Source organism: Polistes canadensis, unplaced genomic scaffold (genome assembly GCF_001313835.1).
Source record: "Polistes canadensis isolate GaletaPanama2010 unplaced genomic scaffold, ASM131383v1 scaffold_57, whole genome shotgun sequence".
In the NCBI taxonomy this organism is placed as follows: domain Eukaryota; kingdom Metazoa; phylum Arthropoda; class Insecta; order Hymenoptera; family Vespidae; genus Polistes; species Polistes canadensis.
Window position 1 is genome coordinate 464,109 of NW_014569604.1, and position 26,505 is coordinate 490,613.

The 26,505-nt window shown below is 27.6% G+C and overlaps 5 protein-coding genes across 6 annotated transcripts; 3 read left to right on the forward strand and 2 right to left on the reverse strand.

Annotated features, from left to right (window-relative positions):
- Positions 1-19: 19 nt before the first annotated feature.
- On the reverse strand, positions 20-2,473 carry LOC106785852 (peptide-N(4)-(N-acetyl-beta-glucosaminyl)asparagine amidase). Its single transcript, XM_014746634.1, has 6 exons — positions 2,202-2,473; positions 1,802-2,109; positions 1,504-1,731; positions 1,253-1,427; positions 749-1,168; positions 20-654 (listed from the first exon to the last, which is right to left on the reverse strand). The coding sequence occupies exons 1-6, from the start codon at positions 2,421-2,423 to the stop codon at positions 73-75; spliced, it is 1,935 nt and encodes a 644-aa protein (XP_014602120.1). The 5' UTR covers positions 2,424-2,473; the 3' UTR covers positions 20-72.
- Positions 2,474-2,985: 512 nt separating this feature from the next.
- Positions 2,986-4,117, forward strand: LOC106785792 (nuclear nucleic acid-binding protein C1D-like). Its single transcript, XM_014746519.1, has 2 exons — positions 2,986-3,382; positions 3,758-4,117. The coding sequence occupies exons 1-2, from the start codon at positions 3,169-3,171 to the stop codon at positions 3,976-3,978; spliced, it is 435 nt and encodes a 144-aa protein (XP_014602005.1). The 5' UTR covers positions 2,986-3,168; the 3' UTR covers positions 3,979-4,117.
- Positions 4,118-4,936: 819 nt separating this feature from the next.
- On the forward strand, positions 4,937-7,316 carry LOC106785788 (probable actin-related protein 2/3 complex subunit 2). Its single transcript, XM_014746515.1, has 7 exons — positions 4,937-5,134; positions 5,603-5,696; positions 5,895-5,994; positions 6,110-6,311; positions 6,432-6,652; positions 6,737-6,938; positions 7,024-7,316. The coding sequence occupies exons 1-7, from the start codon at positions 5,061-5,063 to the stop codon at positions 7,049-7,051; spliced, it is 921 nt and encodes a 306-aa protein (XP_014602001.1). The 5' UTR covers positions 4,937-5,060; the 3' UTR covers positions 7,052-7,316.
- Positions 7,317-8,841: 1,525 nt separating this feature from the next.
- Positions 8,842-10,622, forward strand: LOC106785853 (transmembrane inner ear expressed protein). 2 transcript variants are annotated; one of them, XM_014746635.1, is made up of 3 exons: positions 8,842-8,908; positions 9,004-9,366; positions 9,485-10,622. In XM_014746635.1, exons 2-3 carry the CDS (start codon positions 9,009-9,011, stop codon positions 9,637-9,639), a joined length of 513 nt encoding a protein of 170 aa, XP_014602121.1. In that variant the 5' UTR covers positions 8,842-8,908; positions 9,004-9,008; the 3' UTR covers positions 9,640-10,622. The 2 variants fall into 2 exon arrangements, with proteins under 2 accessions (XP_014602121.1, XP_014602122.1); XM_014746636.1 differs by having other exon boundaries at positions 8,851-9,366; positions 9,488-10,622.
- Positions 10,623-12,974: 2,352 nt separating this feature from the next.
- On the reverse strand, positions 12,975-26,407 carry LOC106785838 (S-adenosylmethionine decarboxylase proenzyme). Its single transcript, XM_014746607.1, has 6 exons — positions 25,994-26,407; positions 18,864-18,950; positions 15,084-15,210; positions 14,513-14,615; positions 14,135-14,418; positions 12,975-13,898 (listed from the first exon to the last, which is right to left on the reverse strand). Exons 1-6 carry the CDS (start codon positions 26,122-26,124, stop codon positions 13,596-13,598), a joined length of 1,035 nt encoding a protein of 344 aa, XP_014602093.1. The 5' UTR covers positions 26,125-26,407; the 3' UTR covers positions 12,975-13,595.
- Positions 26,408-26,505: the final 98 nt, after the last annotated feature.

Here is a 26,505-nt window from a genome sequence, read left to right on the forward strand (position 1 = left end):
CACCTATTTTATGTATAAAATCACAAATATTTATATTATAATTAATATTTATATTAACTTTATATATAAACACTAATTAATGTGATCACCAAGTTTAATAACAATGATCATAGATGGTTCTTCAGTATTATTTAAACTTTCTCTAAATAATTGAGCATGTTGCCAAGCAATACTACCCTCCCCACCAGAAAGTTTTACCGTAATATTTAACTGTTTTGCTCCTTTTAACTTTTCCGTAGTAAAATCATTGGGCGTAGAAATAGGAATAATTACAGAAGTATTTTTTTTCTTTATAGAAGGAAAAATACCTTCCACTTCCCAAACAATTTTTGCATTTTGAAAAACTGTTGTTTTGGCTTGTAAATTTAATGTATTTACATATAAGTTTGGATTACGAACTTCAAACGACCATTTTAGGTATCCATATTCAGCACCCGCTGAACGAGTTAAATATGCCATCTTCCAATCATTTTCTACTTTATGAAAAATTCCACCCTCAACAGAACTTACTCCCTCTCGCCAATCATATTTCTGTTCTAGGATATGGTCATCAGAATGTATGACTTTGTATATATTTTTAACAATAAAATATTGAAGAATGAATGATTTGCCATTTTTGGAAATATCCCACGTATAACTTTTGTCTACATTGTGCTTGAATGAAACCAAAAGTGGAAAAGAAAGTTGAAAGAAAAGTAAATGATGATAATTAATATGAATTCAAATGTGATAAAATATTTCTCTGTACCTGGCTTGCTTCTCCTCGAGCCATTCTCCATGCATAAGAACCTGTTGTTCTTTCGTTATAAATATTATTATCGTATTCATTTGGAATGTTTGGATAATTGAGCATTCCTACAAGCTCTCGGAGGCGTCTTTTAATAACGTATTGTTTACGTGCTATACTGTAACCTACAGAATTTTGACGTTTTTCATTTAAAGATTGAATTAAATTTAATAAATTTTCTTCTGAACACTTTCTTCTCTTTGCCATTACATTATTTTGTTTTCGCGTATAACGCCAAGTAACATCTTGAACTTCGTCTCGTGAATAAGCTATTATGTAACTTAATTTTTTATTCCAGCCACGTTCATACATTAATGGCTGATCTATTACATTTTCACATGGATCTATATGTATCCATCTATTTTCAGTAACAGACCATATCTATGAAAGAATGAGAAATTACTAAGGATAGTTATAGAATTGTGTAAATTTTACATCTATACATATATATATTTTTGTACATACTTCTGTCCATAGATGATCTGTCACATCATATACAAGTCTTGCATCATAATTTAGCGTACGACATAGAAGTGTGAATACATTTGCCCACTCTCCGCAACGCCCAGATCTAGTAGTTAACAATATTTCTGGATCGCTATATCGTGGAAATTTCACTACTGTTTTGCAAATATTACATCTAAGCATAATAAATGTCAATTAATATATAATAGGATATATTTTCAAATATACATAATAATTATTTAAATGAATACCTATGAGCTTCTATACGGGAACATTTTGGATCTGAAGAAGGTATTATATATTCAAACGAACATTCTGTAGAACAAGTTGTACATAATGGACTATCAACCCATTGAAAAAAATCATATTTGAACCAGTGCAGAAGTTCCATTAAAAATAAATCTATTGAATTTACTAAATCTTCTTTTAAAGCTGAATCTGACTTCATTTCTTTATCAAGTATAGCATGTTTTATGTTTCTGTGAAAAAATAATATATATATGTAGAAATAATTATAAAAAGAGGAATAAAGAAAAACAATATCTCTACTTTTGGAATTTCCTTAATCTTTCCATCGTTTTGATTTCTAATTGCGCGATTGGTATTACTTTTCTTGCTTTCTCTTGTAAATTACAATCTTCGTATCGCATAACATTATGAAACTGTTCGGTAATTGTGTTAAAAAATTTTTCTTCATCAGATAATCTTATAGATGATTTTGTTGATTCTTCAATTGTATGCTTCTGATTTAAATTTGAAGTATTTGATTTCGATAAAACAATTGAAGATAGTAACTTTTGTAAAGTTTTCAGTTTCGTGAGCGATGCAGTCTTTGGAAGACTAAGACGATCACCATCCTGTTTTTTTCATTTATAATAAAATATATAAGTTAGTTCTAAACTTATGTTTATTTATATCTTTCTGTATTTCTCATTATGTCTTTCTATACCTCTGTAAAACCTATTTCGAATAAGCATTCCATGGCACCGCTTGCTGGAAGTAATTTTTCTGTGATGTTCGAATCACTGAGATGAATTATACGATAAGTTTCTTCATCAGGAAAATTTAAAATCTTTTCACAGAGTCTTGAAAGTACACATCCAGCATTATTCCGAATAGTAATTTCATTTTCATTTAACATATTTACATAACGACGTAAATGTTCATCCATTATTTATATGAAATGAATAAACAATTCTACAAAAAATAAATTATTGAAGCTTATCTGAAAAAATTTAAATAAATCATATTATTTCTTTTTCTCATTGAAGCAAAATTTAAAGTTATCGTACCTTTTCATTTATTTATCGCTATGTTTATTTAAAGAAAGCTATTGTGTGTTTTATCAATTATATTCAAATGAAAAATTAACGTCAAGTCTTAGAAAGTTATCTCAAATATGTGACATTAATTCTTTATATACGCAAGTGATTAAGTAAAAAGATATATATATATTTTTAAAAATCCATGATAAAAAACTTTACAATTGAACTAGTTAAGTCATTCTGTTGCTAAGGTTATTTAACCATAGATTACATTTCATCAAGATTGTCCTTTGACTGAATACATATTTCTTGCAAAGTTTTAATATTATATATTATTGTGATATTTTTCTAAAATTTATATATCACAAATAATTATAATATACAATATTTTTCTATCAAATTAGGAAGGTGTAAAAATATTATCAAATCTTTGTATTCATAGAAATGAGGCTTAATGTTTACAAATTCAGTTTTCAATATGGCGCTATTAAAAAGAGAGTAGAACAATAATTTTATTTGTTACGATTACAAATTGGCAGAAGAAATCGTATAATAAATTTCAATAAACGTGAAATAAATATTTCTTATGTCTTAGCTTGATAATTAAAGTGAAATATTGTTTTTGAAATCCAGTAATATTTAAGAACAAGAATGGATGTTGATTATGAGGATTTATCACACGATGAGGAGCTCATTTGGAGGTTAAAACAATTTCATGAAGCAACCTTAAAATTCGAAGAGAAACTTGATCTTATTAATGATCCTGATATATATGATAAACTTTCTAATAGTGACAAAATAAAATACAATTTATTAATGTCTTATAGTCTTAATAGCATGTTTTGGATGTATTTACGTACTAAAGGTAAATGTTTAACTGTGTTCAGATTTTGTATGTAATTATATAACTTATAATTATACAAAGAAATGATTTTACATGTAAATAAAAAATGTTAATGTATGGATAATACATTTATCGATATTATTAATATTAATATAACATTACATTAATGAAGAAATTGTTTAAAGTAATATCTCTGTTGAAATATACATAATAGTGAATCATAAACTGATTCAACATTTCCATGCATTGTTTATTTGAAAATATTTATTGTATTTTTACTTTACTAGCAGAGGATTCTCTATTAAACGATTGTATCATTCATTTAGATATTCCTTGTATAATTAAAATTTTTTATTCTATTCTATATATTATATAAAATGTCTTTCTTATTTATAGGTATTGATCCATCGAAACATCAAATTAAAAATGAAAATGATAGATTAAAAAGGTCGATGCTACGTGCTAAACAAATTGAAGATAAGAAGACCCTTATGCCACGCATAAATAAAAATGCAGCACAAAGATTTATAAGGAATAGTTTATGGGAATCAAAAGTAAATGATAAAGATAATAATACCTTAATACAGACTACTGTGGGAAATTCATCGAATTTATAATTGACAAGTTTACTTTAGTAATATACTTTACAATTTATCAGTATACATCGATGTATTATTTCTCCTAATGTTTCGTACATTTTTTTAAATTAACGATTGTAAATAATAATAAAGCTATTTACATCTTGTTTATAGTTAACACTAGAGTTCGTTTATTGCATATAAACTTGTTACACTTAAAACAAATATTATTAGTTTAATTTTTAAACTATTTTTATTTTTTATACTACGAAGAGGATGCTTTGATTGAACGTGGTCTTGGATCACAGTCCATAAAGACCATTCCTAAAATTTCTTCTGAATGCATGAAAATATTTCTCAATATAACTTAAACTATTTCAATGGACATAAAAGTAAAAATAGTTTTGTTTTCATAATTACTTTTTTGATAAAATTTCGAGATCATCTCAGTTTTCTTTTTAAATAAAACTTTATATTTATCTGGTTCATTCTATATGTACAAGTATCTACTCTCCGTTTGTGAGCAAAAAATCCCTGTCTGTAATATGAGTGATGCATATTAATGCATTATAGGTAAAAATATTTTTTTCAAAGATTTGTTGGACAATACTTGTATAATTTTCTTACACTTTTATAAAGAAGAAAGGGTTACTATCTATCTAGAGGTAAAACTTGACACAAAATTGATAAAGAAATACCAGCGCCCCTAGTGCTAAAATTGGATCGAGGGAACAAGTTTAACATTTTAATTATTAAATAGTAAGATACTATATTAACATTATTTTTGAAAATGTACAATTACCGTATAGAAATAGTGGATTGATTTGGTAGTGTTAGTGGATGGTAGTTAGTGGATTGATTGAAAAAGTTTCTTTTTCAATTCTTTTCAAATGTCAAAATGGCGATAAACATACAATCCGATTTCCAATGTTGCAATAATCGTTTACTTACCATATAACAGAGACGACATACCAATCTATTATGTGTAATCTGTGGTCAAAGTGGAGATTAGAATTAGGCAGAGCCGTATATATGAATCGGTATACATGGTTAAATCAGTCAGTAGATAATTGTTAATTATTGTACTATAATATTGTAATTATTTAGAATAAAATACTATAATGATTTTGCTTGAGATACATAACAGGATACTAGAAGAAACATTAACAAATAAAATAAAAAATGCCTTATCAGGGTAAGTACAATGTTTTGTTCATTTAACTTTAAGTATTTTGTAGTACAATTGTAAGAGCTTTGTGAAAGATTATGAATTAGGGCGGTGTCCACGTTACTATTCATCACATTTATTTGATTATTATTCACAAATATTGAAATAGTGGAATATCCATTAAATATCTGATTACACCGAATTAACTAATTTTGAATTAAAGGTAATAGTAATATAACTTTATGTTTTGACATTTATTGGTTTATTACACGTTAGTTAATACGTAAATGTGTTTTAATATTAATCAAAAACTTTCAAATATCTAATATAAAGAGAAGATTATAATATTATAAAAAATAGAACAAAGACCATAAAGAAAATCATTATTTTTCTTCAATTATAAGTCTATATATCAATTATTTCATTGTTTCTTTCAATATATAATGTTAAAATTTATAATACGTAATAAGATATTATATTATTATTTTATTGCAGACATAAACCAGAATCAACGGATGTGGTTATAGCAGATTTTGATGGTGTTTTATTCCATATTTCAAATTTAAGTGGTGACAAGTCAAAAATTAGAGTAAGTTAATGTTAGATTTTATTTATGAATTAAAGTTTATTATTTATATATTAGATAAATATGTATGCATTAATTATTTATACTTTAAAACTTCAAACTATATTTTTTTTAACGTATATTACATACATATATGTGCATATGCGTAAATTTACGATAAATCTATCATTAATCTCAATTTATGAACAAATCTTTTTACAGATTAGTATTTTACTTAAATTTTATAAACAACTGCAAGAACATGGAGCGGATGAATTACTGAAACGTGAATACGGTCCTCATCTTATTGCTCCAGAAAGTGGTAACAATTTTTTATATTATATCTTTCATTTTGTATGGAAGAAAAAAAGCGAAAAGCGAGATTGAAAATATCGACAGTTATATTTTAATCTTTCATACTTTCTATATGCTTTTAGGTTATAATGTGTCAGTTTTGATAGATTTGGAAAATTTACCAGAAGATTGGGAAGCTTTAGTGAAGAAAGTTGGTCTGTTAAAAAGGCATTGCTTTGCAAGCGTATTTGAAAAATATTTTGATTTTCAGGAAGAATACTATGATTCTCCTGGTACGCAAGTTCAAAAGAGAGCAGTTATTCAGTATAGAGATCAGGAAACTATGTGAGTTTTTTTATTAATTTTATTCTTCAATGTTAATTTAATTAAAGCGCTCAGTGTGCAAAGAATTAAAGTAAGATAAATATAACTTTTTCTTTGGCAATGTGTCTTCCTTGATTCAAGGTATGTGGAAGCTAAAAGCGATAGAGTTACTGTAGTATTCAGTACTATATTTAAGGACGAAGATGACATGGTTATTGGGAAATTATTTCTACAAGAGTTAAAAGAAGGTAGACGTGCTAGCCATACAGCACCACAAGTTTTATTTAATCATCGAGAACCCCCATTAGAACTACAAGATTCAGAAGCAGCGGTAGGAGATTGCATTGGATATATTACATTTGGTAAATATAATACTTTTTAAACGAAACATGATTTGAAATTATTATATAAGATATTTTACATTTTTATAATTTATTTGTTTTCAGTATTATTTCCCCGACATACGAACAGAGAAGCACGTAACAATACTATTGATTTAATACACATGTTCAGAAATTACTTACATTATCACATTAAGTGTAGTAAAGTTTATATTCATTCACGTATGCGTACTAAAACTACAGATTTTCTAAAAGTACTCAATCGCGCAAGATCTCAAACAAAAAGTACTGAAAAGAAAACAATTACGTGAGTATCTAATAATTGTGTTTATATATTATATTATATTATATTTTTAAAGTTATAAGATATTTATGTTTTACATATTTTACAGTGGTCGGACATTTATAAGGAAAGAATGAGTTCGTATAAAAGTTAACAGTACTGAAACAGTTCTAAGCGCGAGATAAACGAAATGTTTTATTTATCTCATAATTTCGCTGACAATTCTTCATTTTTTTGGTAAACATCACATGGTTTATTGACAAAAACTTGATTACTGTCTTATGAAATTAGTAAACCAAAAGTTCTTCATGTGTAATATCAATTGTAATTTTTTTAAAACAGTGAAAGATATTTTAAGCATATGTTTATAATTCTGAAAATATATTGATAAATTATTTCAAATTTTTTATTAAATTTATATCTATACACTTTACTTATAATTTTTTTTAAACAAATTTTTATTAAGTTGAAAAATCTATAAAAGATATACTACTTATGTAATGCTATTTATTGCAATATTTTCATAGTTGATAAAATATTGCGCAGATCATTATAAGTCATAAAATTAATCAATGAAATTTAGAATGATTGATTTAAAACAAATTTATGCGGCTTTTCAAATATGTCGTCTTGTCTATTAAAAGTTCATTTATGTAGTATATGTTACTATAATTATTTAAAACAAAAAATTAATTTATCTAACAATTTGACTGCACTTTACAAAAGACATTGAAAAAAATCGAATGGAATGATAAGATTACTTTACTTACAATTAATAAATATTGTTAAATAATAATAGCAGATGCCATTATCATTAAAATTGCAATATTGTTTTTTAATAAATAATTATTTTTATTGTCTAGCTTTAGTTATTATTTCATAACAACTTATTATATAATAAACAAAAAGTGTTATATATATATATATACATATTAATTTTGAATATAATTTTAAATGCATTTCTGAATCTTCTTCTTATGTTTCCATTAATTTTTTTAAATAGACTTCTTTCTTTAGTATTGATTTCTAAAAGAATATAAGATAAAAAAAAAAATACATAGGGTGTAAAATAGGGAGTGCCAAATAAAGGTATTCATTAATAACCACACCCTTTCATCTAACACTAATATAAAGTAACATTGTATTGCTCTTAATGCTTCAGTCATAAGCATTCTTTCAAAGTGAATACATCATATAGCATGTGTACAAAAGTATCCTATATATATATATATATATATATAGAAAATTACAAAAATAATTATTTATAAATGAAATGTATACACAGACACACACATTACAACACATATTTTAATAATATTGTTTAAAATTCCCGTTCACACTTGCCTGATCATCGTATTTACTCTTCCTCGCTCACGTTAAAATCGCGTGATTCACCGGACAAATGAATGTATAAAACTTGTCAAAGATGCAACTCGAAAAATCGATAAACAAATCAATAACGAGCAATCTCGCTTATCAATGAAACAAACCGCGTGGCCGTTAGATCATTCTATTTTGATACATACACGTGCGAATAAAGTTTTCTCATACGGTCATTCAAGTTCGTAAACATTCAGTTTTTTCCAGCTGTCATTCAAGTTAATCTTTACTCATCTTAATAACCAACTCATCCCTATTACTCAAAAAACAATCTCATCATACACTTAAGTTTCGTGAGTGCCTTACGCACAGACACCGTGAGTATTTTAGTCTACTCGACAAAGTTACGGTCATCGTATTTTTCAATTCACCCGGTATATACGTATCGGTGTCTCGTAAGGCCCGACGGCTCTTACAAACGCGAATGTAAACATCATTTAACTTCGCTAACTTCTATGTGTAAACACTCCTGTCGATACACACATGTAGTCACACATATATACATATACATAACACCTTGCAAATCCACCGATACTCTTGTACAGGATCGTCCAAAATAAACTTGCATATAAAAATCAAACAAATATCTATTAAAGATTATAGTTTCATTAAAGGTATATATGTCAAATAATTCAAATATCTGACTTAAATATTTTCAAATGATAACTGCAATTAATATGACTTACATATTTTAATTCTAAACTTATAGAATTTATGAAAATGGAGATTAATCAAACCACTGTAGAATCAGTTTTATTATCATCGTCCAGTATTTCACCATGCTCTGCAAATGAAATTGCTATAAGACCAGGTGACTGCGTCGAAAGAGGTGTCGAAGGATGGCTTGAGGATGAAACCTTAGCAGGATTTCGCGTTTGGCATTTAGCAGGAATAATTTTATCTATTTTACTTAGCATAATTATTGGATTATGCTGTTGTATTCGATTCAGAGTACCAAGAACAAAACAGGAAATAGAAGAGGATTATATTAGAAGAAAAATAACAAGAACTTTTAGAGAGGAGTTATCCAAACTAAATTTTTCAGAAATAGATGAAATGCATTTACGATTAGGTAAAATAGATTTATATCTTGTACAAGATTTCATAAAAAATTAAAAAAGAAGTGAACATAAATTATCACTTCTTTCTCAATCAAGTTTAATGTATAAAAATTATTTTTATGTCATTAGCAGTAGACGTAATACGTAATGAAGTTAATGCACTAGTATGCGGATTGCAGAAGGAGGATGAAAAAAATGCAAATGGCAAACCCGAAGAAAGTGTACAAACACGGTTTAATACTTTGTTTACTGGTAACCGTGACCATCTTGGTAATAGGTGGTAAATGGAAGCACACTGATAGTAATAACAATTTAGAATTTTTAAAATAAGTGACATTATAATTTAGCGACACTTATTTTCATTACTTTACTGAATAAATATAAGCTTATTTTTATGAAGAAATATCAATTGTAATATATTAAATAAATATTCAAAAAGTGCAATATATTTTTGGGAGTGAACAAGCCAACTCCAGTAAAAATAAGTTGACTAAATATAAGCTTTATTTTATAGATATAGTACACAAATTATATTACCTTGCATGCAACAGTAATTTATAGTCATAGATTATGTAATTCAGAGCATTCAATGATACTATGATGTATATTATCTACAATAGTATGTCTATGTGTGTGTATATATTTAACATTATTATATTATTAATCGGTTGCTTTCATTACAAAATTAAATCTATTTAAATTTTTTAAAGTAAACTCAATTTATATACGTGCTATATTATGCATAGTCATAAATAAATTTTATCTAAAAGGCGAAGTGATCACAGTAAGTATTATAAGTCATATATATATATGTATTTATATATATATATATTTCCGTTACGATTGTTAATACATTTACTTTGTCCAATTCTGCATGTAATTTTCGAAAGTGTTTATAATTTCTACTTCATTATTTCATAACAAATTTCATATTTCTGTGCATTGAGAGAAAAACTTGAAATAAGATTGAATTTTATAATACAGGATGATTTAACAGGGGCATCTACAAATTCACAAGCATATGTGCATCGCAATTAAGAAAAAAGTTCTAAATTAGTAATGACTACGGAAAAGTATAGGTCACGTATGTTCTATAATAGACTTAAAAATTAACTATTAGTAATGATTCGGTATATTAATTTTGAACTTTTAGAATTTTCATTAGGACTTTTGTCTTAGTTTTGATGTGTTGAATGCGCTAGTAAATTTTTTAACAACCCTTTAAAATTAATCTGTATAATTTTATTAAGAATATCCAGACTTTATCATAATTATTGTAATTATTACTATTATTATTATTATTACTATTATTATTATTATTATTATTATTATTATTATTATTATTATTATTAACGGTATTTTTATAAAGCTTCCTTGTGAAAAAATACATAAAAATATACGCTAATATTTCATTTAAATAAAAAATACAATAAAATTACAAACTCATAAATTATTTTATTAATTACAATTTATAAAACAAACAGTTTAAAAAGCGAATTTGATAGAAATCTCTTTCGTATTTGCACATTTACACTAACTGCAAAAATATTATACAAGAATTAGGTAAAAAGGAAATTAACTCGCTAATTGATATTGTACTCTACTAAGTAGAGTACTAATATTTTGCAATTATATCAAAGTAATAAGCAAATCACGATTTTACATTTCCTTTTTTTTGTTTTTCATACATGCATTCGATATATTTTTTCGAAATAAAAGATCACGATTCATTAGTCATTTTCCGCAGTTGTATGAACATACTGTAAATCGGACATAGGAATTATAATCATATACGCAGGAATAACTATCGTAAAATTTGAACTATTTTTAACTAGCTAAATTTAATAACTGATTTAGTTTTAGTTCTTAAATCAGTAGAATATATATGCCAGGAATGACCAAGTTTTGCGAAGACAATATAGCAATGGTTGCTCACACACATCTGTTTTTAATTAAATAAGTATAAGCATGTATACACATTTTTTTTTCTTAATCAATTAATTCTCTTTTTTTTTTTAATTAAATTATTAAAATTTAAAAAAAATTAATTACAAAAATTGTAATTAATCAATAAATTTTATATTAAAAACTATTTACAAAAATATATATTGTAACAAAATTTATAAAATAAATCACGTCACTTATTATACGTATCACAAATCGAGCATTCCTGGTATATCAGAATCGTCACAAAGCACGTTAGAGATATAATCGATGTAATTCTTAAATTTGTACACTATCATACTGCTTATTTTTTTGTTATCTTTGCTAATATGATGTTTTCCTTGGATATTATCTCTTCGAGACATATTTGTTTAGAAATATAACTATCGTAATATTCTTATTAAAAAATTGATTACGAACAATGGGTGATACGTAAGATGATCTATTGATTACAACACATATTTGTAAAAGAAAGAAAAGCAAAAATTATGCCAAAAATTTACTTACGGTATTATTCGTACTTATTTGATTAATAAAAACAACGAAAAGGACATCAGGGAAAAATAATTTCATGAAGATCATTGCAACAAATCTCACTTTCTTTTTCTATCTTGTACTGGTATCATGTACCTCTGTCTTCTTTATTTTTAAAATAAATCATAAACGAAATAAGCTGCAAATAGTGTGTTGTACAAGAAAAAAATGTTGTTTGTATTGGTTTATTGGTAAAAAAAAAATATTAAAAAACGAATCACTGCTATATATGTTGATGCAATCTAAAAGAAAAGAATACTTCTTGGACTAGAAGATTCAACATCATAGATAATGTAGCGCAATCATGCAAAATAATACAACAGACTCTACTCAGCGAAAAACTGAAAATATGAACTGTGAATGATCTTTCTTTCTCTCACATACACACAAACACGCGTGCGTACATATACATACGTCACACTCATTTCCGCATATACTCATTCTCTGTTTATTCATTCTTTCTGTTCATTTTTTCTTTCTTTCTTGACAGCATGATTAAATAACTACATCTTATGATGCTCGTTAATTTCAAACTCTGCATGCGCTTTCCTCTATGACCCTATTTATCATCATGTTAAACGGTTTAAGGGCGATAGATTTGGTGACGTGCGAGTGTAACGTTAACAGGATTCCTCTGATTGATGATGAAGAAGAAGAAGAGTTGGGGAACTCGCTACGAGGTAAGAGAGGTTTTCTTTTTGTAGTCGTCCTGCTATTTCGACCGATCGGCATCAAACCGTACTTGCCGCGCTATTTTTTTTAAGCGGCCATCGCGCCAAACGATCGTTTAAGCGTGTCTTCACGATATCTTATTACGCCACCAAGAGAACTTCATTTTTGGGCTCAAATACTGAAAGCCGATAACTGTTTGGGGAATTAACGAGAGGATTGGTAAGAAACTTCCGCAACTACGACTCTTTGGTTCCTCGTCTTGCGTTTCTGTTACTGTTCCACTTGCTGTCTTTTGACAAGGCGTTGAATATGGGTATGGTGTTGATAATGGATTACATGTTATATGAACATCTTTGATATTCCATTTGTTTTTTGAATTTGCAATACTGCTATCGTTTTCCTTGAACTTTTCACTACGTGTTTCAGCTTGGATAGGACATTTTTCGGGTGTCTTTTTATACTTATTTGCTTTCGACAGGATACATTTGCTGTTGTTAGTGGTATTCATTGATTGTATATTAGAGACAACATTAAAGTTGTCTATTGTAAATGTAGAAAGATCAGACTGTAAACTTGATTTATTTGTGGAAGATTTTAAAGATGCTTTCCGATATACCTTAGAACGTGTTAGAGGTTTAAAAGTTAACTGCGGTGATGAGACAGAACGGAAACACTGAGCATTGTTAGCCTTATTGAGATTGATACAATGGTTATCATCTGATCTCATACCTGAATTTGTCATGATAGATGTCATTTGAGATTTCTGATTTTTTTTGCCAATTGGCATAGAGTGACAAGCAAATGTGGAGGAGGATATGGTATTTTTCTGAGTAATCTCACAATTTTTAATGGTACTCTCACTATTCTTTCTTTCATTATTTTCTGTCATATATGAAACTGATACAGCAATGCCTTTGGAGTTGAAATTTGATAATTTTGGTATTAAGTTTATAGATTCATTACTAGTTTCCAAATTATTTAAAGAATGTGGTGATACAGGTGAAGAATTAATAGGTGAAAGAATATAGGAAAGAGTTTGCGCTTCATTTGTGCCTGTCACTGCAGGGACTAATGAAGCGTCCATGAACCCTCAGCTTGGGAATTTTGAATAAAATGCACAGGTCAAATCATAATTTTTGAAACGATAATACTGTGCGTTGGAAACTGACCAATTTTTAGCGGAATTCAAATAACCATTCTGCTCCAATTTACGTGGATAACTAGCAGCGATAGATTTCTTGTTGGCAAAGATAGTTACTACACATTTTCCAGGGTTAAATGTGTTAATTACACGCCGTGTTATCTCGTCATAAGAAGCCTCAGGAATGTTACTTTCAAATGAAACATAAGAAAACTCTGGTTCTGGTGTGATGTGAATGGTCATATAATTTCCCTAGAAAAAACAAATCAATTATTGTAATAAAATATATGTAATAAAGTATATATAATCTATATCAGCGTTTCTCAACCCTTTTACCATGAAAATTAACAAATTAGTTTAAACTGCGGCTTAAATTTTGCAAGCATATTTAATGATAATCCTTCCGAAATTTTTTACAGATTAATTTTCCATAAAAAATGTTAAGCAGGCTAAATAGGTTGAGAAATATGTTATATTTAGATCCTTACATTTTTGGAAATGCCATTCATGGAATAACCACAGGGTTCAAATAAAAAATCATCTATAGTCATATTAGGAATGAGTTTATCGATTCCTGACTTTTGAGTAGCTTCAGCAGCAGAAGAACACACATCTTGTGTAAAAATGGCCATTATATCAGGATCTAAATGAGTCATAAGAATCTCTAGTGTTTGATCTGGTTCTGCTTGTTCTTGTAAGGACTTTTCTCTGTCTAGAGTGTATAAATACCAACTATCTGCGTCGATAGATCCTAAACAATAGGCTTCTCCATCTAAAATAATAAATTATATATTTCTTTTTCTTTTTTAAATCTCTCACTTATAGAGAGATGTATAATATATTGATTAAAGTATTTATTTTATTACCAGGAAAAAAAGTATTGAGTAAGGCAACTTCTTCTGAAAATGCTTGATGTGGTGCAATTTGTAACTCTGGCCGTTTATAATTTTTCCGTGAATAAAAGAGGTCCTGAAACAGACAAAAAATAGGAAAAAACTAATGTGGCAGTCATAATGAATATAAATGCTATAGTATATTCAATTTCTTTCAAAATTTTTGCATTATTAGTAACTGTTACAGTATAGGAATGTCAATTAATTTTTACACATAGTATATCATGGCTTAGAGAGATCAATAAACTAGGAGGTGAAGATGTATTTTGTATGTCAGAGGTTTTCTATATATAGACACATCACTTAACTATGCACTAGGTCAAGTTATATAGTCAAGTACTTTCATCTTCTACATTCTTGCAAAAAATTATGCATTTCTTTGATGATAGTATACTATACATATTTATTTTCAATCAGAAAGTAATGTATATATGGATCAGTAAAGATAACAAGTTCCTTCGCAATCATTTTTTAATCTACCTATGTAATAAATCTATAGAATCATTTTTACAGATAAATGACATTTGCAGAAATCAAAACATACCTCTACTTCATCAAAACCGGTGTATTGTTCAACAAGTTTAAGGAGAGGCTCCAAACATTGTAAAGGTGTTGTTGTACCACATGTCTTCAGGATAAGTCTGCGCTTTGATAGGAACATACTACTTTCACTGAAAAATGTTAAATTTCATTTCTTTTAGATATATATATATATATTTATTTAATTAAATATATTATAAATTATATTAAATATCTCATCTGCTTACTTGTACATAAGTAAAATAAAATTAAATAAATATAAATCTTTTGATGCATTAAAATCACATGTAATAATAATAAAAATGAACATTGATGCAGAAAGCAATAATGCACAATGCATTTTAATAAAACAACCATCTTCTTTTTTTATGCATATTAAATTTTTTTTTTTTAGAAAAAAGATGATATGATGTGAATAATTAATAAGCAACAAAGTTATGATACATATAAACAAGATTAACGACAATATAATAATAATAATAATAACATGCAATGGATAACGGTAGATTAATTACTATAATTACTATTATGGAGAATTCTTAATATAATAATTAATAAAATGAGAAAATAAATAAATGTACTTTTTCTTTTATGATCATCTATACAATTCATTGCACTGTACGTAATCTATATAAAATTTGTGAATATACCAATTGCATAACACGAGAAAGAGATTGCGGGTTACAGCGTGATTTGAATTTTCGCGCGGGAACGAATATTTTTATAATGGAATAAAAGAAAATAAAGGAAAAAAAAAAAAGAAATTACCAAGTAATCAATAAAGTTCGATGAATGGTAAAACGGATATATCAAGGGTTAACTGATAAATAATAATTTATCGCAACCGGTTGAAATTATTTCTCGAAATATTTCTTAAAAGAAGAATTACTATCATCGCCTTTTAAATACTAATTGTAAACGCGGGAATGACGAAGGTCACCAAAGAATGAAAGTTATTAAAAGATATTTAGTTGGCGTCCACTGGTCCGTTATATTTTTAGATTTAAGTTAAACTGCTTTTAGCAAGCCACGGATAAAGATATTTCATGATAAAATATCTTTTTTCCGAATGTATTTCGAATTATTGTGCATTTGAATAACGTAGTCGCTAAAAGGAATTACTGGCCTACGAGATACGAAACTGCTACTGACGTTTTAAAATTGTAGTGCCGAAAAAAAGTATTGGCACAGATGAAATTTTCCTATAGCATTCTCTATGAATTTATAAAAAATATGATTTAAAAAACAAAACAAAATATATATATACACAACAATATAATAGCTTGACCAATAACTCTCTAATGTCGGAATTTTGTATTAGTTTATATTTAAAATATCTATATTATAATTTTGCCAATACGATACTTAAACTTTAGATTTGAGATATTGGAAAAAGCAAATAAAAAAAAAAATCATACTTTTTACAAATTTATATAGAGAATGTTATAGGAAAATTTAGCTGCATCAATATTTTTGCTCGGTACCTTTGTACGTATATGTTATGAACAATAAATATAATGAGCAGGTATTTCACAAATTCTACTTTGTGACATTCTATTTGAATCATTTTTCTACAAAGAAAATGATATATTTATCAAAAAATAATGAGCATTTAGACAAAAATAAAAAACAACGTCGTTTAAAGGGTTATCGGTGATTCACACTTTTACAAATGAAGCCGTTGACTCCAAGATTTTCAGCGATAAGCGGAATGCGATAACATTGATTAATGAATAATAGTATAATAATGTTTTATCTAAATGTATATTATTAAAAATAAATACGATAAGGAAGAAATAAATCATTGAGTTATGTCTCAGTATTACGTCATTAAAGATTAATAATACAATTTGATCAAATATTAAAGGAATATTCTTCGTCCTATCATTTATATAAGTTTAATAACTCTCTTCATTGTTATCGTATACTATTGTAAATTAGTATCTCTAATTAAAAGACAACACTAATCTGTAGCAATATTGTCAACCTTATCGAGACAACATGCTCGAAGTAACGAGTTATACTTGATTAAATATCTTTTATACTATTAAGATTGATAAAAGATTTAATGTTATTTCTTCTTCTATGGGATAAAATTGTTACAAGAGATATCTTTTATTGAATAAACTAATAGAGACTTTATAAATCTATATAAATCGATAAAAGTTTTGCTATCTTTGCAAGTTTATCAGGTCGACCTTTGCTTCTTAGGAAACATCGTCCCAATATTTAATTTAGGAACTTATCTTTTTAATTTTTATAGGAAAAAAAAATATTTACAAAAAAAAAGAAGAAAATGTGTATCGAAAATAAAGAAAAAAATCGATTTTTGAAAAGAAACATATAGCATTTGGCATTACAATAAAATATCAGCAAATTAATTACTTCGACTACGAGGGTACTCTTACGTTTCTACTAACTATTATTACTATCATTATAAAATATAAACTTTGGTTTATTAGGAAAAAACTGAAGGCGTTAAAAGCAATAAAAGCATATTGTATATTTGCAAAGCATTGCATTTTGTCATTTTCTAAATCTATATACTTGTTATTAACATTAATGCCTAATGAATATACAACCTCGCTGTAATAGCCATTTACATTGTGCTATTAAAATAATTGCTTTGTTATTAGTTAAATCCATATTATTTCTTACATTATTAATTTAATCGAAAATATAATTATGTATGATTTTATTTATGATCGATAAATAGATGAATAATTATAGATAAATATTTAATTTCGTTATTTAAAGTATAGTATATTATAATTAAGGTCAATCACAAAAATTTATTCAAATGTAAGATCATAAATTTGAATAATATGTAAATAGAATTTTCTAATCCAGTTATTCAATAATCAGTACCTCCTGCTAGAGTTAATAATCGTTAGATAAAATTTTATTGATTATTCTGAAGGAATTATACGGAACAAGATGTGTACTTTTATATTGGAGAAAGAAAATTAAATTAAAAAAAAAAAAAAAAGATTTCAGTCGCACGAGGCTATAGAAGATTAAAAAGCACCAAATTTGTAACGCGAAAAAATGTACATAGGTGTATGTATACGTACTACAGTTTAAATACCAGAAAGGAGACAGATAAAAGATAAATATTAGAATTTATCACGTGTATCACATCTTAAATAAATAATGTTTTACTCGAATATATCTCAATTGTATTATTTACAAGCTCCTTTGCAATTTGAAATGAAATAGAAACACTGATTAGATTATCATTTCTAGTGGTAAGGATTATAAAACCGTTAATGGAATGTGCAAGAGTAAACTATTCACAAATACTTAACTGAAATTCGAGTTATCTTAGGTTTTAAATTCAGCTTGATATTAGATTTTTTTTTTTTTCTCACAGTCACATCAAAAAATTTCAAAAATTTAGTTATCTTTCTAGCAACTTAAAGATCTAACAGAACCGGAATGGATAATTTTGCAACACACAATTCGATAAGAGAGATTATAAATATACGTATAATAATAATAATAATAAAAGATAACGTAAGGATGTATATATATTTATTTGATTTATAAAAGATAAACTAAATAATAATTAATCATTATTAATAATACAAAATGTCTATTCTACAGAAAATCTCATCTCGCGTCATGCGAACGAATCTTTTTTTATTTTATCTTTTATTCTTATTCGAATAAATAATTTCTAATAAAAATGAAAAAAACACACGAACGATTACACACAATTATTTTCCCTAATTAATTTATACGTGCATCATTTTTAATGTTATCAATATAAAATTATAATTACCTGAGCACATAAGCATCTATTTGATCATTTCGGCAAAAGCTGATAATTTCGCATCGAACGATCTTCAGCAGTGATTCCCATTTTTGCCTAAAAATAAAAATATTTTTAATTTTACGTCGGCAAGATGTTTTTAATTCATTTCTACGACAAGGTAGGAATTTTTAATGTATGTTATTTTGTAAAATATCATACAACAATTTGAGTATCGGTTAAATAAAATCATTAATATAAGAAAAAAGAAAAAGAAAAAAAAAAAAAAGAAAAATAATGTTATGTAGTAAAATAAATTTGTAATGGTAAAAAAGGATGAACAGTCAGTGCAATAATGCATGCAGTGGGTTATTGCACAACAGCAATAGTTTGTAATAATTAACGAAACAAAACCAACTTTTATTATTGTTATTAACGAAAAAAATTATAGAATACAACGAAATGATTCTTATTTCAAAACCAACTAAAAATCCAGATGCTGCACACTCGTCTAAAATTCTCCTTAAATGCGTGTGAGATCTAAAAAAGTTTTCTTGGGGGTTTGTAAAATTTGTTTAGTGAACTCTTATCGTCTTTATCAACTATTTGTTATGGGATAACTGCTTATGTACACTCGTATAAAATATCAGTTGATTTTGATCATTGTGTTTTTCTCTTTTCCCATCAAATACAAACTTTTGAAAGTATTTCATCAATTTTTAAGAAAAATTTCGCTATTAATGTTAATTATTTTTATATACATGAATTTTTTCTGTTTCTCTCTCTGTTTCTTACACTTGCTCTAATCGTATAATATTTTTAAGAGGAAATTATTTTAAAAACAAGGAAATAAAAAATATTTTCGAGGAGATTAATAAAAATGAACGACACCAAAACCATTAATATTATTACAAATATAATCACAATTCCACTTTTTCTTTTTTATATAAGGAAGAAATAATCAGCATGCAAATCGATGATGCATCATAACGATGCATATCACAGTTGCACTTCTCTCTCTTTCTCTTTTTCTCTCTTTGAACTTGAAGTCTCCTTCAAGCCTTTCACGTGTCATTGATATACAAATGACTCATTAATATGTTATTATCGGATTATATAATACTATAATAGGATAAAAGAAATACGATGAATCTTGATAAAATTCCATTCATTAAAAGTCGAGTAATGTTTAACTACTGTGAATCTTCCTTTTGAAGATTGATGATCCCACGATTTGTTATCACGATTATGAAATGAAATAAATCTTTAAGATATTTTATTGTCAAGTATAGCTATTGTATCCGTTAGTATATTTTTAAAGAGGAAAAACATATATAATAATAAAAAGATAAAATAAAATAAAATAAAATGAAGGATTTTGTGTTGAAAATTGAAAGAGAAATAATCGATAGTAAATTTTACGAATTTTTCCTTTATTTTTTCAAGGCTAACCAATAATTACCACCACACCGCTTATAACATTTGATTATCGTCTTTTTTCAATAAAAGTTACTATAAAAAGTAACTATAAATAAATGTATATATATATATATAAAAAAAAAAAACTTGGGATATATTTTTAAACTATCGTTCAATGATGGGATAACGACTGAATTAATAATTAACTATTTTGATTTAGCTTAAAAATGATGCATTTGTGCATATACGAGGAGACAAAATTTGTCTTCTTATTTTTGTTTACGAAACTCTGAAATTTGTGATACGATATGAAAAACAACATAAACGTGTATCAAACCGTTCATCGAGCGTGTAATAAGCTTCCGAGGTTTTTTAAACATATTTATAATATAAATAGAAGGGAATATCCTCGAGAGTTTTTCCAATGGTCTCGAGAGAACGTTTAAGAGGTGTTTTATTTTATTCTTTATAATCGATTAACGCTCTTACGTTAACACGCCGCTTGCTCTTTTACATAGACGTTGAATACTTTTATAAAAAAAGAACTTTTCAATCGAATTTATATTAAAGTAATAACTAACAATAAGAATATTTCGAAAATAAATAACATATAAAATAAAATACATTATACTTTTTTTTTCTCTCCATTTAAATTTGCAAGATTCAACAATGATATTACGTGACACGAGAAGAAGAGTTAAGTGAAACAATTTGATAAGACGGAAGTGTTACATATATATATATATATATATGATATACCACTTTGTGTGTGTATGTGTATCTCCTTGCAAAATATATATAGGGTGTCCAAGAATAAGTGGGAAGTATTTTACAATTGCTTTCCGTCAATTAATATTTAAAAAAAAAAAAAGATCATAAAATAAACCTATGTCCTATTTGATTTTGTTTTAGAGTTATAATCATATTTCTTTTTCAACAAATACTATTTGTTCTTGTTTTCATAAGAAATGGCCTCCTTGCATCTGAATAAAAAAGGACTGTAAATGAATGTTTTACCCTAATGACACCGTCTTATTCTCTTCAATATGTCCAGATGTTGCTCGGATGTGCGCCATAAAATTTATTCAATTTTTCTTTCACGAAGAGACAACACTCCTCCACCATCCATCTAACGAATGAATTATTGTGACAAAAAAGTTCACTATAAGCACGAATAGGACATATGTTTAGAGAAATCTTTTCTTTTTACATTGTTTTGATATGCTCTGTGAATGCTTCTGAAATATTTCACATTTATTTGTTATATATAAAGTATTAAATAAAATTATTGTTGCAGACAATACACATATTTCTATAAGTCTGTAGAAGAAATGGACGATTTCTAGAACGATTTTTTTTGCTTTTTAATCATTTTTCAAGAATTTACAATTTTATTTCTTTTTTTATAGGTTTCGAACGTGTCGAATATCTCATGGGAATCTAAATAAAATTTTTGGAAATATTTACAAGAGTCAGATAAGATTCGATAACGGTCAGCAAGATAAAGCTCAACAAAATTCAACAGGGCAAAGGACAAAAAAACTCAATATGACTAAATACAAGCCGTGTACTGCAAGTAAATAAAACTTTATTTTTTAAATTATCCAGTATAAAATTTGAATATTAAATTGGTCAATAAGTAATGTCGGAATTATTACTATTAATAAAATAAAATAATGAGAGAGAGTTTATTAAAAATAAATCGCTCCTAGAAATAGCAATAAAAGAAAAAAAAAAAAAAAAGCTATTATAACAGGACAAAGTCCTAATAAAATGAAGAAGAAGAAAATAAAATAGTATTTTTTTATTCGTATATAAAATAATAAAAACGAGAAATCAAATACACATGTAGTGTTATTTATTTAAACAAAAAATACATAGAATTTTTTTCTTTTTTCAATAAAAAATATTGTTATTATACAAATATAAATTTGTATAATTTCCAACATCATTTATTTGGCAAATCTAATAACACTTTTCTGTATAAACCAAGTATCGATCTATTCAAATGAAAGATTTGAAAAAAAGGTTTTGTCAAATTTATCAAAGTGATATAGCAATCATATTAAAGTTGACATATACTTGCGTATACACGGATTGTGATAGCATGAACATTGTGTGTGTGATACTAACATCACGTAATATCTTTCTTAACTTGATTAATACTAGACAACACAATATAAATAAGTACTTCGTTTCACGAGGACAAACCATGGCCAACAAACAAAATCTATCTTGCTAAAAGGTCGAACTGGAACGAAGAACGGGAAAAAGGCAACGGGGCGCTGCTGTTCTATGTTTTGCGATCGATGCAAGTTAAAAGGGTAAGAACAGGATGAAAATACGTTATTTATTATCTATCTATCTATCTTTCCTCTTTTCCCCCTGGAATATTGACATTTTCTATCACGAATATACACAATATATTTGGTTGGTCAAATAATTCGTGCCGATTTATAGATATTATATAAATGAAGTGAAAATACTAAAATATGGACTTTCGTGTTTAAAAATAATAAGTAACTACTATTTTACCTGAAAATGAAAATGTATTAATATCTGGGTTAAGTAAGATCCGTTATTAAATATTCAAACGTTTGTATTAGATTCTAAAAAAGTTTCTTACTTTTTATCAGTAAGTTTTACACGCACGATTTTATTTTTTGTAATGTTATATTATTTAAATATATACGATCCATTCTGCTAGATTATATTTTTCTATACGGTATACTGTTTACGATTAGTAACATAATATCAATTAAAAAAATATTATTATTAATTAACCAACGAGATTGGGAAATAAATAATACGGATGCATCTCAAGGTTTAACGATTAATCGAGACTGAGGTGAAACTTTTTAAATAACAACATTATATTGAATACAACTTATTTATATAAATTAAAAACGATTTGTTTTATTGTTCCTGTGTAAGAATAATTGATAGACAATCAAAAATGACCGTTATCAATAAATAATAATATACGAATGAAATGAAACGGAATGATGCGATTCAGATTTACCATTTAAAATTGTATAACACTAATACGATATGATAAAAACACATTGAAGAAATAAAAGAGATGCACGTGTGCTTGTAATATGTGCACACTTATCGAAGAGCTCTCGTTGAAACGATAATACATACATATATATATATAAATGGTAAGATCTGTTAGAATCCAAAATAAGATATGTGAAGTTAGATATTATTCGCAAATTTCGTAATGAAAAAACACGTGAATTTAATTTGAAAATTTAATTATTACTCTCGAAGAGGTGGTCGTTGATTCTGCGGATTTAAACAGGAAATAATAAATTTAAACAAGCATAATTATATACGTTTATTAATAAGCTAAGACGATTCTATGTAGTTTCACCGATGCACGTTAAGATCCTTGAATAAATGACAATTTTTCTATTAAGGTATAAAATATTTGTTACGTTCAAAAATCAATAACGATTTATTTAGAAGACAATTGTATTGACATACAATAAAATAACATAAAGACCTAAAAAATTAAGCCAACATTAATTACCCACGTAAATATGCATAAACAAAGATATTGAAAAATAGAAAAACATAAATCAATAACGATTTCGATCTAATCTCACCAATCAGTTTACTATTTATGTACACGTGTTGTGTGTTCGTCTTGTTTTTAACTGAAGAAATAAAAAGACGACGAGCTTCGAATTAGCACAAAACGGTTTCTCAGAAAACACGCGCCCACATATACATTAACATATATATACACACACACATATACATACATATAACAGCAAAAACGAGTTCTATTCTTCTATATGTCGCATTCGTCTTCCCAGAATCGAATAAGATCTTACTTTAACGACGCCAACTTAAATACAAGCCACTACACGACGACGCACTCAACCGGCGACTTATGTTTTCATTATGTAATGTCATCCGAAATCCTTCGGCATAAAAAGAGAAAAACAAATCCAACCAAAGTAAGAGTCGTATAAGTAAGGTACGAAAAAATTGTATAAATCGATGAGGAATGCAAAAGATTGACGATTATAATAATGATAATCGTATCGAATCGAAGTTAGATTTATCGAAACAAAGACCGACATTTTAAACCGGCAACGTGACCGACAATCCATTGGTCGGCTAATAAAATTTCAATTTTCTTTCAAGATATATATCAATAAAATTTCACCCAATGACTAATACAAAGTCCACATTTTTGACCATTGTATTTAAAAATAATAAGACATTTGACCTTCGTACCTAGAAAAAATAATAAAAACCTATTATACCTAAAAGTGAAATAATCTTTTACCCGAAATTCCTAAGTAAAACTCCCATTATTCCTAAAAGTGAAAATATCTTTTATCCGAAATTCCTAAATAAAGCTCCCATTGTTAAATAACTAAACTTTTGTGATAAATTATCCCTAAGGGTTTCTCCCTTTTCTATTATGTTATTTTACTGAATTGTGTGTAAAATGTAGTCAAAGGAATAAAGAAATTCTTGGAGTGACCCAATGTAATGTCTTTCTTCACGGTCGATACGAACGACCATTGTATTTGAAAATATTGAATACTGACCGTCATACTTGAAAGTGAAAATACATTCTATCTGGGTTCTTAAATAGGATTCCTTCAGTAAATGATTGTAAGTTTATACAATGAATTTTTCCAGGGTCGGGTATTACTAGAACGACGAGAAAGTGGCCGCATCGATCTTTTCCGAAAAGTACGGCGTACATGAGACACGGGAAGAGAGAAAGAATGTGTATGTGTGTGTGTGTGAGAGAGAGAAAGAGAGAGAATAATGTGAGCACGGGTCATCATTTTCGCGATGTTGTACGCTTCAAAAGAGAAATGTTTGATCATGATCTATTACAAGAAAAAACAATATGTTTATATACGTTTATATTATTAATTATTTCAGAGGAATAAAAGAAAACAAAGTTGGGTTTTAATCGTTCGTTACTTTCCTTATAAAATTACATGTCAACAAAAATAAATACGAATAAATAGAGAAAGAGAAAGAGAGAGAGAGAGAGAGATGCAATGGATCAAAGATACTTTAAATGCAGTATTGCTATCATGACGAGTAAATGCGTGCGTTAATCTTAAAACGAACGTAACGAATAGACTTCAAAAAGAGCATCGAACGATCTTGTGGTTTTGTAGCTCGTCAGATTAAAGTGCGATAAACTGCGACCAATATCACGAAATGCCGGTCGTGTTCAACTCGCGATCATCGCTACTTATGAGAAGCCGGTTGGTCGTAATCGTCGTTGTCCGTTATTGTACTCGTATAGAAACGATAATGAAACAATTAAATACTTTAGTTCTAACCCATGAACAAACGTACGTTTCTATTCGAACAAAAATTGCAACCCTTTTCTATTACTGATGCTTATTTCAGGATCGTACTTTCTGTCATCGATTTGTCCTCGAAAGTATAATAATAAAAAATAAACAAAAAATCGCAAAGTAATCATCAAGTAATTTTCATTTGAACGAACGGTTTGTTGAGGAAAAGCAAATAGAGTCGTTGTCTAATTGCTGATCGGAGAGATGTAACTATTAAATACGGGTATATAGGTACTTGAACGAAATAATGGATGTGATGATAAAATAAAAAAGACAATAAGGGGGAAGGAGGGGGAAGAATATGTGTGATGAAATTTTAAAAAAGAAAAAAGAGGAAAATGAGAAAAAAGGGGCGTAGCAAGGACGAAAAGTAAACGAATGCCGACTTACCGAGGAATTTGTCGAAGATCACCGAGTTGTTTCTTTTTAGCGTTATTACTGGTGAACCATATCTCGAGTAGCTTCTCTACGCCTTCGAAGAATTGCACGCTTTCTGCATTGTCGTTCTTTGACGATGCCATGATTCGTCGGCTCGTTATTCGATGGGACGAACACAACGATTCTTATGCATGCACGTTTATTTAAATCGATGAATATTCTCTTTACTTAATTCAATTCTATTTCCTTCCTTCGAAGTGGCGGTTTATATTGGTCTCTTCTTCTCTAGCGAGAGGGAGAGAGTGAGAGAATACGTCTTACGAAACGAACACCCTCCAGCACGAACTTTACTTTACTGAATAGCTGGAAGAGACCGGACAGTCGAGCAACGCGTTTAAAACTGTGTTGGTGCTATCCTCTAGTTCTGTCTCACTTTAACTAACGCAGGATTCATCTTCTTTATTTAACCAATACACGTATAATGTAGCTATATACATACCTGCCCTCTATCTTCGGCACACGAA